This window comes from Asparagus officinalis, chromosome 10 (genome assembly GCF_001876935.1).
Source record: "Asparagus officinalis chromosome 10, Aspof.V1, whole genome shotgun sequence".
Classification (NCBI taxonomy): Eukaryota; Viridiplantae; Streptophyta; class Magnoliopsida; order Asparagales; family Asparagaceae; genus Asparagus; species Asparagus officinalis.
The window spans coordinates 60,454,900-60,468,421 of NC_033803.1; the positions used below are offsets into that span (position 1 = coordinate 60,454,900).

Below are 13,522 nucleotides of genomic sequence, written 5' to 3' on the forward strand. Positions count from 1 at the left end.
TTCCGTGTTTACAATTCTCCACCTCGGCGAAGCTTTCCCAAAACTGAGCCGACACCAACCAAACCAAATGTCTCACTTGTTGTGCTCTAGTATACTGTTGAAACAATTCACGACAACGACTCAATCGCATAACAAGTCGAGAAACCCAAATGAGGATGCCAAATCTACTCTCCAAATGTCAGTATCAAACTCAGCCAAAAACTCGATCTCACCCCCACAAAATCCAAAACACCGGCCTGCATCATAAGACTGCCTACGTATCGCTCTTACCCAAAGGAATCAAGCCCGAACGTAGTTACCCAAATGGCCTCCGCAAAGGCCTCAATCCACTAGAAAGATTCGCAACGCCTTTTCCAACATCATATCAAGTCTACGACTGATAGCACCTCCAATGCCCTCAAACCACCTGCACCTGAGGTGAACCACTGACCATATCCCAAACTACATCTTATGCAGCTGTACTCGAAATCAAAACTCAACTCATCATCTGCAGCCGAATCAATGACTCCCACGCTGTGGTGTCCCTCAGCTGGCAATCCCAAGCCAATACAGAATGACCTGGAGTAATGTGGGAAAATCCCGCACCCAATGTGAGTAGCATCAATCTCCACTCCGCTACGATACATCTAAGGTTTTTCAAAACTCTCCACCTGCTGAGAGTCAATTGGCTCCTCATCGAAGCTTCAACCAAAGTGACACTACCAGACCTATCTTCCAATGGAGTTTTACCTCCAATCACAGCAGTTGACAACTCTTTAATAGGATGACCCAAATATGTCGAAGCCTCTGTCCAGAAACTCTTCTGCAGACCATTGCTCGACCACCAACACCGTTCCTCCTCCAGCAAGACACGGTTCTCCAAATTTGTCACCTTATCTAGTTGCCCCAAGATTTCCTTTCCAACGAAGTGTCTCGCAATGCCGTGAGCTCGGCTCCAATACAGAAATAGGTCCATCTTGTACCTCCCACCAGAATGGAGTACCTTCACCTTTCTGTCTATTACACACTTCTTCAATCTGTTGGAAACTACTAGGACTTTCTCCAAAGGGGATTTGGTTGCAACCCAAACACGCCTAGAACAGCCACCAACAAAGGAAACCAAACGCCTATTACCTCCCAATGATGTCCCCTTGGAAGGCCCCCAAACATCCACGTGAACTCCTCCAGAACGACCCTTAGCACGGTGAATAGAGGTGCCACACTTCACCTCGGTCTTCTTGCTCACATCAACATGTTCACTGGACTTCAAACTGCAGGTCTTTGCACCCTCTTTCAATCTATGCGAGGAATCAATACTGGAATGGCCAAGCCCCAAATGCCGCAGTCTAGTCGAATCAACAGAAGTCGTCAGCTCTCCACCTGCCACTATACCTCCAGTCAAGTAATACAGGTTATTCCTCCTGACGCCCTTCATCACAATCCGAGAGTCTTCCACAATCTTGAGAACCATGTCCTCAATTCGAACATTCAGACCCTCTCCAACCAAAGCTCCAATTGAGATCAAGTTCTTCCTCAAAGAAGGAACATATCTCACATCATTTAACTCCCTAACAGTCTCGTCAAACATTTTTATGCGAATTCTTCCTATCCCAAGGATCTGGCATGCATAGTTATCAGCCATGTACACCACACCACTATCCACCAGCTTCTCAAAACTGGAGAACCATTCCCTTCTAGGGCACACATGATAGGTCGCACCACTATCCAACATCTATTCAGATTCCTCCGAATAGCTATTTGTAGGACTGATAGAAAGCGAATAAATAGAAGAGTCAGAATTATTACCATCCGATACGATGTTTGCTTCTGATGATGGTTGCTTCCCTTTTCCCTTCTGCTTATTCTTCATCCATTCGTCGAGCTTTGGGCAGTCTTTCTTCCAATGACCAGTCTCCTTGCACCAAGCACACTGATCTTTTCCAATTGTAGGATGCCCTACTCTAGACTGTGACTTCCAATTCTTCCGGTTCGGATTCTTCCCTCTTGCGACCAACGCCTCTGCTACCGACTCAGTCGAATTCTCCTTATCCTTCTTCCGAAGCTGATAATTCACCAATGCAGCAGTGACCTCACTATACGAAAAGGATGTCTTCCCATTAATCAGAGTAAGAACGAAGGTCTCATATTCCTCGTCAGGCAAGGAACTCAAATTATAACATCCACGTTCGCCAAATCCGCAAGAAGCTTCGTGTAGTGGTTCATGTGATCTCTAATGGAGGTTCCCTTCTTCAATTGAAAACGATAAAGTCTCCTCTTCAAATGCAAGCGATTTTCCACACTCTTGGTCAAATACTTGCTTTCGAGAATCTCCCAAATCTTCTTCGCAGAAGTCTCATTCATCACATCATATTTTAGATCTTGAGTCAAACAAGACCTAATCACACCACACGCCGTTCGATTCATCTTTTTCCAAACCTTCTCTTCAATCTCATCTGGCTTGCCATCTAACTCCAAGGTATCCTCCAAATTCTGCGCGTTCAGCGCATCCAAAACCTCGCATCTCCATAATCCAAAGTTGTTTGTGCCATTAAATTTCTCCACATCTATCTTCATAGAGTGGATATTCAAACTCTGAATAGTCTTCACGCCAGAAGAACCACCCTCGACTCCCGAAGCACCTTCTTTCCCCGACATCTTACGCACCAACGAACAAAGAATAGACCCAAAACTGAAAAGATAAAGTCTTTACCAAAAGATCCCACCTTTATCACCAACGAAGTCCTAAACGGGCCTCCAAATTGATCTACTCCTCCAACCAAACCCTAGATCTGGAATCTGGGCTCTGATACCACTTGTTGTGCGCAGCGGAAATTTCGGCAGAGTTTCTGGTGCACAATAAGAGAGAAAGATCGATAAGAATTCTTGTTTCTCAAAGGGAACAAGAATCTGAAAGCCTAATAACACATCAAAGTGGGATATTTGCTCTTCCTCTCGTCAGCTCTAGGACTGCGCGTCGAGGGATCCTAAAAACTATTACAATGGCCACAAACTCAAACAACCAATTTTACGTGGTTCGGCAAACTGCCTACGTCCACGGGGCAAGGAGGAGGATCTACTATTAGAGAGAAAATACAATAGGTTTACAATCTCACAAAATAAACCCTCAAACTAACTCTCTAATCTCTCACAAAAGAAAACACAAGAGACTGCACAAAACTCTCTTCACAAATCCCTAAGATTTTTCTTTCTTTGCTGCAGCCGCCGCTTTGTTTTTTCTTTGTACCCGCCTTTGCACGCCCTTTGCTGCTTGCGATTTTTCTCCAGCCGCCAGCAAAAGACGTCCCCTCTGCTTCCGCAAAACCTAAGGAGAAAATACAATTCCTATTTATAGCATGCAACTCAATTTCGGGTGGGCCACGCGGAGCTGAACCAATTCATGAGCGGAAAGGGATTACATCAAATCGCGTGTCTTGATAGGTTTGCCAGCTCGTGGCCCCCACAATCCACTCACAACTTCCGTGTTTACAATTCTCCACCTCGGCGAAGCTTTCCCAAAACTGAGCCGACACCAACCAAATCAAATGTCTCACTTGTTGTGTCCAGTACAGCGGAAATTTCGGCAGAGTTTCTGGTGCACAATAAGAGAGAAAGATCGATATAAGAATTTCCGTCTCACCAAGGAGACAAGAATCTGAAGCGGATATCTCAACCAAGTGAGATATCGGCTCTTCCTCTCATCAGTTCTAGGACTGACCTGTCGAGGGATCCTAAAACTATTACAATGGCCACAAACTCAAACAAACCAATTTTACGTGGTTCGGCAAACTGCCTACGTCCACGGGGCAAGGAGGGGGGAGATCTACTATTAGAGGGAGATAATACAACTAGGGTTTACAACCACTCAATCTAAACCCTGACACAATTATCTCTCTCAAAAGCCTCACACAAAAATACAGCCGTCAACACCCAAGAACAGCCACCAAACAAGCCAAAGAACAGCCTACTTCTGCGTTCTCCTGTTTGCACTTGTTCTCTGCCTTTGAACAGCTCTGCAGGCCGCCTCTTTAATTTCTCCCCTCTGCTTCCGCGTCCAAATCAGCCCCCTTGCTTGCACTTTTCCCTTTGCCCGCTGCTCCTTTGCACGAAGCACAGCCGCCGATTTTTTTCTTTCTGCACAATTTCGCCCCCAGCCTTACACAAAACCTAAGGAGAAAATACAATTCCTATTTATAGCATGCAACTCAATTTCGGGTGGGCCACGCGGAGCGGAACCAATTCATGAGCGGAAAGGGATTACATCAAATCGCGTGTCTTGATAGGTTTGCCAGCTCGTGGCCCCCACAATCCACTCACAACTTCCGTGTTTACAATTATTCCCCCTTATCAATTGCAGAAGACATTAAAGGGATTAATTTCAAATAACTTACAAGAATTAGGGGACATAATGGAAATTTCAATGATTTGAGGAACTAATTTCCCTATGATACTCTTACTCTTGACCGGAGGGTCTTGTTTCAAATGGCATAAGAATTGGGGGACCTAACGGCAATTTTAATCATTTGAGGAACTAATTTTGGAGTGACTCAAGAATTGTGGCATCTAATAGCAATTTTAATGATTTAAGAATTGGGGGACCTAACGGCAATTTTAATCATTTGAGGAACTAATTTTGGAGTGACTCAGGAATTGTGGCATCTAATAGCAATTTTAATGATTCGATAGGACTAATTCCAAATATGAAAGAGCTAAACACCGGAAAACCCAGGAGGACGGCTGGTAAAAAAAAATATCCGCAGGTTTTATTTTCTTCGTTTTTTTTCCCGCGGAAGCAGAAAGATAAAAAAATGTCACTCCTCCAATCCTTCTTCGTTCCGAAAAACCTAAACCCTTTCCCGTTCATCACAAACCCTAACCCTAACCCTGGCCTCAAATATTCTCTCTTCCATCGCAATCGAAACCTTAAACATGATTTCTCCGCACCAGCGAGCTCCAACTCCGAAAAGCCCCCAGAACCTGACCCTAACCCTAATCCCAAGAAAGCCTCTGCTCGCCGCCGTCAAAATCCCAAAGTCCCTTCAGAGAATCCCTCCGGCGATCTCTTCCCGTCGACGATTCCGAGAAAGCCACGGCGTGGTCGCCGGAGCGAGGCGGCGGCAGTCGAGGACTTCATCCGAGACTCATTGGAGAAGACATTTGCTTCGATTCGAGAGAAAAACTCTGAGGTTTTGGATGGGAAAGGGGAAATTTTGAAGGAGAGAATCAAGGAGGAAGAGGAGAAGGAAGAGGGGAAGGAAGATGATCATGTGATTGAAGAAGAGGATCCAAATTGGCCATTGGATGCGGATGTTGGATGGGGGGTTAGGGCGTCGGAGTACTTCGAGAAGCATTCGATAAAGAATGTGGTGGTTGATGGGGTCGAAATTGATTGGGAAGGAGAGATTGATGAAGGGTGGGTGAAGGAGATCAATTGCTTGGAATGGGAGAGCTTCGCATTTCACCCCAGCCCGTTGATTGTTCTTGTTTTCGAACGATATAACAGGTAACAGTAACTCTATTATGGTATAATGCTACAATTACATTTCACACTCATAGCTTAATTATCAAGCAGGGCGGAACTCTTGCTTGATTGTATCAATTTTAGTTTTGAATTTGGTGTTTATTTACTCATAGCATTTCATGTTGGATTTAATCTAATAAATCTATTTGTGGGCACATATGATTAATCAATGTGTATTGCTATCTTTCAGGATAACCCACTAAAGTGATCAATTAAGTTGGGTTAATTTGGTATTTAAATAAGTCATGGGGTTATATGTGCAGATACCAGGTTGTAATTGTAATTTATTGAGGGGCTAAATTACAAAAGTACAACATCTATAAATAAGGGGTTATGGTCCCTAACCTAGGGTTACATTCTCTAATTCTCTTCAACCCCATCTAAGAGAGAAATTCGGTTTTAGAGGAACCCTAAGGTTAGAAGATCCAAAACCCAAAATCAAGATCAATCTATGGATTCAGGTATAAGCTTCCGCTCTTTTGTTTATTTGTTAATCTCTTTGAATTAATCATGGCTATATGGTTTTAGATCTCAAGTTTATGATATAGATCTAACAAGTGGTATCAGAGCCACCTTGATTAATTCTTAGGGATTTAAGTTTTATTGGGTTTTTTTATCTTAAATCTCTAGTTAAAGATTCAATTTTTGGGTTCGGATGAACAGTAATATTCGGTGAACAGCAGCGAAATTTTTTTTTCGGGTGAACAGTAAAGTATTTTTTTCGGATGAACAGTAACTGAAAAATCGCCGATGAACAGTAATTTTTGGAATTTTTTGGATTTTTCTTTGATTTTTCCTTCAATTTTTTCCAATTCTGGATCTGTTTTGAAAATAAAAATCAAAGATTTTTTGGGTTTACGGCGGCGGTTTCAATTTGAAACCCTAAGGGTTCATGGCGAAAATTAAGGAGGTGGTTACCTCAAACAAACCTCGCGTTCGTTCAATTTTAACCGAGCTTCGCGCTCAACGAACCTCGCGTTCGTTCTAAGGTGAACCTCGCGTTCAACTCAGGTGAGCGTCAAGCTCAATTTTAACGAACCTCGCGTTCGTTCTAAGACGAACCTCGCGTTCGTAATTCAGACGAACCTCGCGTTCGTACTTCAGACGAACCTCGCGTTCGTACTTTAAACGAACCTCGCGTTCTTTTATCAAACGAACCTCGCGTTCGTTCACTTTCAGACGAACCTCGCGTTCGTGCTTAAGTGAGTCTCGTACTCAATACAGTTGAACCTCGCGTTCAAAGTTAAGGGAACCTCGTGTTCATTATGGTTAAGCCTCGGCTTTTCATGGGTCCACTTTGGTATACTTAATTTATTCAATTAAGTTATGGGCCCTAATTAAGCTGTGAGACCCCAATTAAGTTTGGTTTTTAATCAATTATTTAATTCAAATATTATGACACTAAGGTATTAAGGTTGTCTTTCACTCCAATTGATTAATTGAAGCAAGAAGTTGCCAAAGTAACCTCTCTTGTGTAGATTGTTCATGAGGAATGTGAGATGTTTGTGTGTATGCTTTCGTGTAAATATTTAATCGGCCCAAAGGAAGGTTAATATTTATTTAGACTGTATACACATCTGCGATGATAAGCGTGTGACAATTATAAGGTTTACATGTGAATAATGAATCGATCCAAAGATAGTTTCATTATTTGACATGAGTTATTGTCAATGTTTGATCATTGCAACAAGTTATCACTTACAAGTTAATATTACTGTCCAAAGACTTGATATTAATGTTGTGCCGATATCTTGGATGGGGATTGTCATTATTTGAATTCTATTGATTATGGTTATTGATGTGAGCATTCTTTTGTTTTATTTCAGCTAATGCATCTGCTGCAACAATTTCTGCTAACATCAACTCAATTCCCATGCTAAATGGGACAAACTTCAAGGTTTGGAAAGAGAACATATTAATTGTTCTTGGCTGCATGGATCTTGACTATGCATTAAGAACTGAACAACCCCAACCTCTCAATGCGGATAGCACTCCTGATGCAAAGAAGGAGCATGAGAAGTGGGAGCGTTCAAATCGCATGAGTCTTATGATCATTAAGCGCGGCGTTCCGGAAGCCTTCAGGGGCATAGAATCCGAAGGGATTACTAAGGCTAAAGATTTCCTTGCCGAAATTGAGAAGCGTTTTGCGAAAAACGATAAGGTAGAAACAAGCACGCTTTTAGCTCGCTTGATTTCAATGAAGTATAAGGGCAAAGGAAATATCAGGGAGTACATTATGGAAATGTCTCATATTGCTTCAAAGCTTAAGGCACTTAAACTCGATCTTTGTGACGAGTTATTAGTGCATCTGGTTTTGTTGTCTCTTCCTGCACAGTTTAACCAATTTAAGGTCAGTTATAACTGTCAAAAGGAGAAATGGACTCTAAATGAGCTCATTTCATACTGTGTGCAAGAAGAAGACAGGTTGAAGCAAGATAAGACAGAAAGTGCTCATTTGGCCTATGCCTCTAAGGATAAGGGCAAGAAAAGGAAGAATGATAAGGAAGCTGCTAAGGGTCCAGTTGAGAAGAAACAACATAAGGATAATCAGGGTTGTTTCTTCTGTAAGAAGCCTGGACATGTAAAGAAGGACTGTACAAAATATCACGCCTGGCGTGATAATAAGGGTACGTTCCTTGCTTTGGTCTGTTCTGAGGTTAATTTAGCTTCAGTACCTAGAAACACTTGGTGGTTAGACTCTGGTGCTACTACTCACATAAGTGTTTCTATGCAGGGTTGCCTGAGCTACCGAAAGCCAAGTGATGTTGAAAGACACATCTTTGTGGGCGACGGACAATCGGTAGATGTGGAAGCAATTGGGCACTTTAGGTTGTTGTTAGGAACTGGTTATTATTTGGATTTAAAAGATACTTTTGTAGTACCGTCTTTTAGACGGAATTTGGTTTCTGTTTCTGTATTGGACAAATCAGGTTATTCTTGTTCATTTGGAAACAGTCAATTCAGTTTATCTTTTAATTCAAATGTTGTGGGAACCGGTTACTTGAGTATTTATGACAACCTATATTTGCTTGATACAATTGCTTCTTACAATGAATCCTTGCATGTGGAATCACGTGGTACTAAGCGTAAATTAAATAAGGAAAATTCGGCGACATTATGGCATAAGCGCTTAGGTCATATCTCAAAAGGTAGAATTGAGCGTCTTGTGTCTGATGGCATTTTGGATTCCCTTGATTTTTCGGACTTCGACGTATGTGTTGAATGTATCAAGGGAAAACAGACCAAAGTGAAAAGATTAGGTGCCAACAGATCTTCGGATGTCTTAGAATTGATACATACGGATATTTGTGGGCCATTCCCTACGGAATCCTGGAATGGTCAACAATATTTTATATCATTCATAGACGATTACTCACGTTATGGGCACCTATATCTTATTCATGAAAAATCTGAGTCTCTGGACATGTTCAAAGCCTATAAAGCTGAAGTTGAGAATCAACTCAACAGAAGAATTAAAACCGTCAGATCTGATCGTGGTGGTGAGTACTACGGTAGATATGATGGTTCAGGTGAACAACGTCCAGGACCATTTGCTAGATACCTAGAGGAATACGGTATCGTCCCACAGTACACCATGCCGGGTTCACCTAGCATGAATGGTGTAGCTGAAAGACGAAACAGGACTCTTAAGGATATGGTAAGAAGTATGATTGCTCATTCTTCTTTACCAGAGTCACTCTGGGGAGAAGCACTTAAGACAGCAGCTTACATTCTGAATAGAGTACCAAGTAAAGCAGTTGCTAAAACACCTTATGAGCTTTGGACTGGTCGAAAGCCCAGTTTAAAGCATTTACATATTTGGGGATGTCCAGCTGAGGCAAGGCCTTATAGGCCAAATGAAAAGAAATTGGACTCCAAAACAGTTAGCAGCTACTTTATTGGATACTCTGAACGCTCTAGGGGCTTTAAGTTTTATGATCCCACTATAAGGAACATTTTTGAGACGGGAACAGCAACATTCTTTGAGGATGTTGAGTTTGGGGGGAGAAATAAGGTTAGAGACATTAGTTTTGAGGAGGAATTGGCTTCAGATCCAATCCATACAGTTACTTTTGACAATATTCAGGTTCCTATACCTGTTGTTGCTCAAGAAGTAAATCCGGAACCTCAAGATGATAATGTTGAACAACTCCCTGTTCCAGAAGAACAAACTCAACAACCTCAAGAACCAGTGCCATTAAGGAGATCCACGAGAGAAAGGAGAAATGCTATTCCGGATGATTATATTGTATTTCTCCAAGAACATGAGGAAAGTAGTGGAATGTTAGAAGATGATCCAATCAACTTCTCTCAGGCCATGAAAAGTTCTAACTCTCAACAGTGGATTGATGCCATGAATGAAGAGTACAAGTCTATGCAAGACAATAAGGTTTGGGAACTTGTCCCATTACCAGAAGGTGCAAAACCAATTGGTTGTAAATGGATTTTTAAAACCAAGCGGGATGCAAACGGTAATGTGGAGAGGTATAAGGCACGTCTTGTGGCTAAAGGCTATACTCAAAAGGAAGGCATTGATTATACAGAGACTTTCTCTCCGGTTTCATCGAAAGACTCTTTCAGAATAATCATGGCACTTGTTGCTCATTATGATCTTGAGTTACATCAGATGGATGTTAAGACTGCATTTCTCAATGGAGACATTGATGAGATGATCTATATGGTGCAACCAGAAAACTTTGTGTCGGGAGACCCAAAGAATATGGTCTGCAAATTAAGGAAATCCATCTATGGACTCAAGCAAGCTCCTCGTCAATGGTATCATAAGTTTCAACAAATAGTTATCTCGTTCGGTTTTGAGATGAACATTGTTGATGACTGTGTATATCACAAGTTCAGTGGGAGTAAGTATATTTTTCTGGTTCTGTATGTGGATGACATCTTGCTTGCCACTAATGATATAGGCATGTTGCACGAAACCAAGAGATTTCTATCAAAGAATTTTGAGATGAAAGATCTTGGGGACGCCTCTTTTATATTAGGGATCCAGATACATCGAGATCGCTCTCGGGGTATTCTTGGATTATCACAAAAGAGCTATATCGATAAGGTACTTAAAAGGTTTGGCATGCAAGATTGCAGACCAGGTGACACCCCTGTTGCTAAAGGAGACAAGTTTAGTCTCAATCAGTGCCCTAAAGGTAACCTTGAAATTCAGGAAATGCAGAAGATTCCTTATGCTTCGGCTGTAGGAAGTCTAATGTATGCTCAGGTATGTACGCGTCCGGATATTGCGTACATTGTTGGGATGTTAGGCAGATACTTAAGCAACCCTGGTATGGATCATTGGATAGCAGTCAAAAGGGTTATGAGGTATCTTCAGAAAACAAAAGATTACATGCTCACATACAGAAAATCAGAGAAATTAGAGGTCATTGGGTATTCGGACTCTGATTTTGCTGGATGCCAAGATAGCAGGAAGTCTACATCAGGCTACATTTATATGTTAGCAGGAGGAGCTATATCATGGAAAAGTGTCAAACAAACACTAGTAGCTTCCTCCACTATGGCAGCAGAATTTGTAGCTTGCTATGAGGCATCCAATCAGGGAATATGGCTGCGAAATTTTGTCACGGGACTGCGCATTTTGGAAAATGTTGAAAGACCACTAAGGCTATATTGTGACAATAAATCTGCAGTAATGTATTCCAATAACAACAGGAGCTCAACTAAGTCAAAACATATTGACATTAAGTTCCTGGTTGTGAAAGAAAGGGTACAGAGTGGACAGATATCCATAGAGCACATTGGGACAAACTCCATGATAGCTGATCCTCTTACTAAGGGATTGCCACCTAAGGTCTTTCATGAGCATACTGCTCATATGGGTGTGGTATTATTTGAGGATATTATGTTTTAGTGGGAGTTTGTATTTGTGGTGCTTTATGTTTGTTTGTATTGTCTGATCAGAATAAAGTTTTCAGTTAAGACACTCTGTTACATTATGTTTGGTTTTGACCTCATTAAGGAGGACCAGTTGAAAATAGACATGTACTGATCACATTGCATGTAATTTTCATGCTGCGCATCCATGATTGATCTATGTCGTTTGATTGTATTGGTATATGTGACCATTGATGGGTCGAGTCACGATAAATGTGACGAAGGCCGCTTTGATCCTATATTGATATAGTCAATGGACGAGATTGTTCGGAAATACCATTTCAGTGATAGCAATTTTTTGAGCTCATAAGGTTATACACAATTTAAGGAATCATATGGTGCCCAAGTGGGAGATTGTTGGATTTAATCTAATAAATCTATTTGTGGGCACATATGATTAATCAATGTGTATTGCTATCTTTCAGGATAACCCACTAAAGTGATCAATTAAGTTGGGTTAATTTGGTATTTAAATAAGTCATGGGGTTATATGTGCAGATACCAGGTTGTAATTGTAATTTATTGAGGGGCTAAATTACAAAAGTACAACATCTATAAATAAGGGGTTATGGTCCCTAACCTAGGGTTACATTCTCTAATTCTCTTCAACCCCATCTAAGAGAGAAATTCGGTTTTAGAGGAACCCTAAGGTTAGAAGATCCAAAACCCAAAATCAAGATCAATCTATGGATTCAGGTATAAGCTTCCGCTCTTTTGTTTATTTGTTAATCTCTTTGAATTAATCATGGCTATATAGTTTTAGATCTCAAGTTTATGATATAGATCTAACATTTCAGCTTCTGAATATCCTAATGAGTTTGTTTCATGTTGAACCGATGTAAAATTTCCCATTTCTGCTACTAGTCATTCTTGTGTGTTGGTACAGTATAACATCATTATTATACATTTACTCGAATGGCAACCATTTATTAAGTTATTGGGTGAACTTGTCAACGGTCACCCATATTTTTGAATCATCTCATTACGTAACTACTGCCAGACAAACATTTTGTATGCTTTTCATGCGGTATGAATTCTTTGGCAAACATCAGGTTCATCTTTATCACATGCCTTTCTTAAACCCTTCATTGTTTCCTACATTATGAAAGAGGCTTTCTATAAGCCTCACAACTTTCTGATGAATTTCTCAATCAACAGTTTCAAGAAGCAACCTATACATTCTTATTAGCTAAAGCATGGGGAGAGTTACTTACAAGTAAAGATATTCTAGGTCTTTATTGTCCTTTGAAGATTAAATTTGTTTCGCAGATATGTAAAGTGCTTCTAATGTTTTTTCATATAGATAAGCAAATTGTTTCAACATTTTCAGCAGTCAATTTTGAATTCCTGTTAGTACACTCCACTGGCATTGTCACATGGTTGATTTTAGGACAAATTTTTGTTCATTTTCTTTTCCTAACTTCTATTCTCTTTCGTGGTAAATGTCTCTGATCAGCTAAAAGTTTAATTTTGAATAGTTCACAATAAACAAAGATGTGCATAGTTTTGTGCATATCAGAGATGATCCTTGAAAACAAGCAAGACATGTTGTTAGTATGTTCTCTAGTATCTTTAGGCTCTCAATGAGATTATGATTGAGAGAAAACAAGAACGTAAGCTTCAGAGATTCAGTAGCTGCAGCCTATGATGTTGTAACAGGCTATAAAGAAATGTAAGCTTCTATCGTGTGGACCAAAAAAGCTGGCATATGAGCCTATGGCTGTATGCAAGTAACTTAAAATTTTTGGGAGAAGTATGGTTAATTGAAACCATAATCTTTTAAAAAAAGAGGAATTATTTTAAAAATATCTGTTAACAAGGAGGTGTGACGTGTCTGTTAGAAAGCAGCATAAAGAAATATGGTAAGAAACTCCAGGAGTTGGGATGGAGCATCTTAGATAGAATGTAATTCAGACTGCACGTCCTATTTATAATTTGATGCTCCTCTTTTGACAGGGCAGCTGATAACTGGAAGCTTTTGAAGGAGTTGGAGAAGGCGGCCAAGATATACTGGAATGCAAAAGATCGGTTGCCTCCAAGGGTATGCCTACTTGGTGCCTATGTGCCCAGAAGTTCTTGTATTTTAGACAAATTTTGGAATTTATTATTTTGCATGATCCTAGG

General features: G+C 40.7%; 1 protein-coding gene across 1 annotated transcript in view; it reads left to right on the top strand.

Moving 5' to 3' along the window:
- The window catches only part of LOC109826108, a 10,869-nt gene continuing 2,005 nt past the window's right edge, over window positions 4,659-13,522 (top strand). The window contains exons 1-2 of the mRNA XM_020393072.1: window positions 4,659-5,479; window positions 13,355-13,470. Of these exons, the coding sequence (XP_020248661.1) occupies window positions 4,677-5,479; window positions 13,355-13,470 (919 nt within the window). The 5' untranslated portion in view covers window positions 4,659-4,676. The remainder of the gene's footprint in view (window positions 5,480-13,354; window positions 13,471-13,522) is intronic.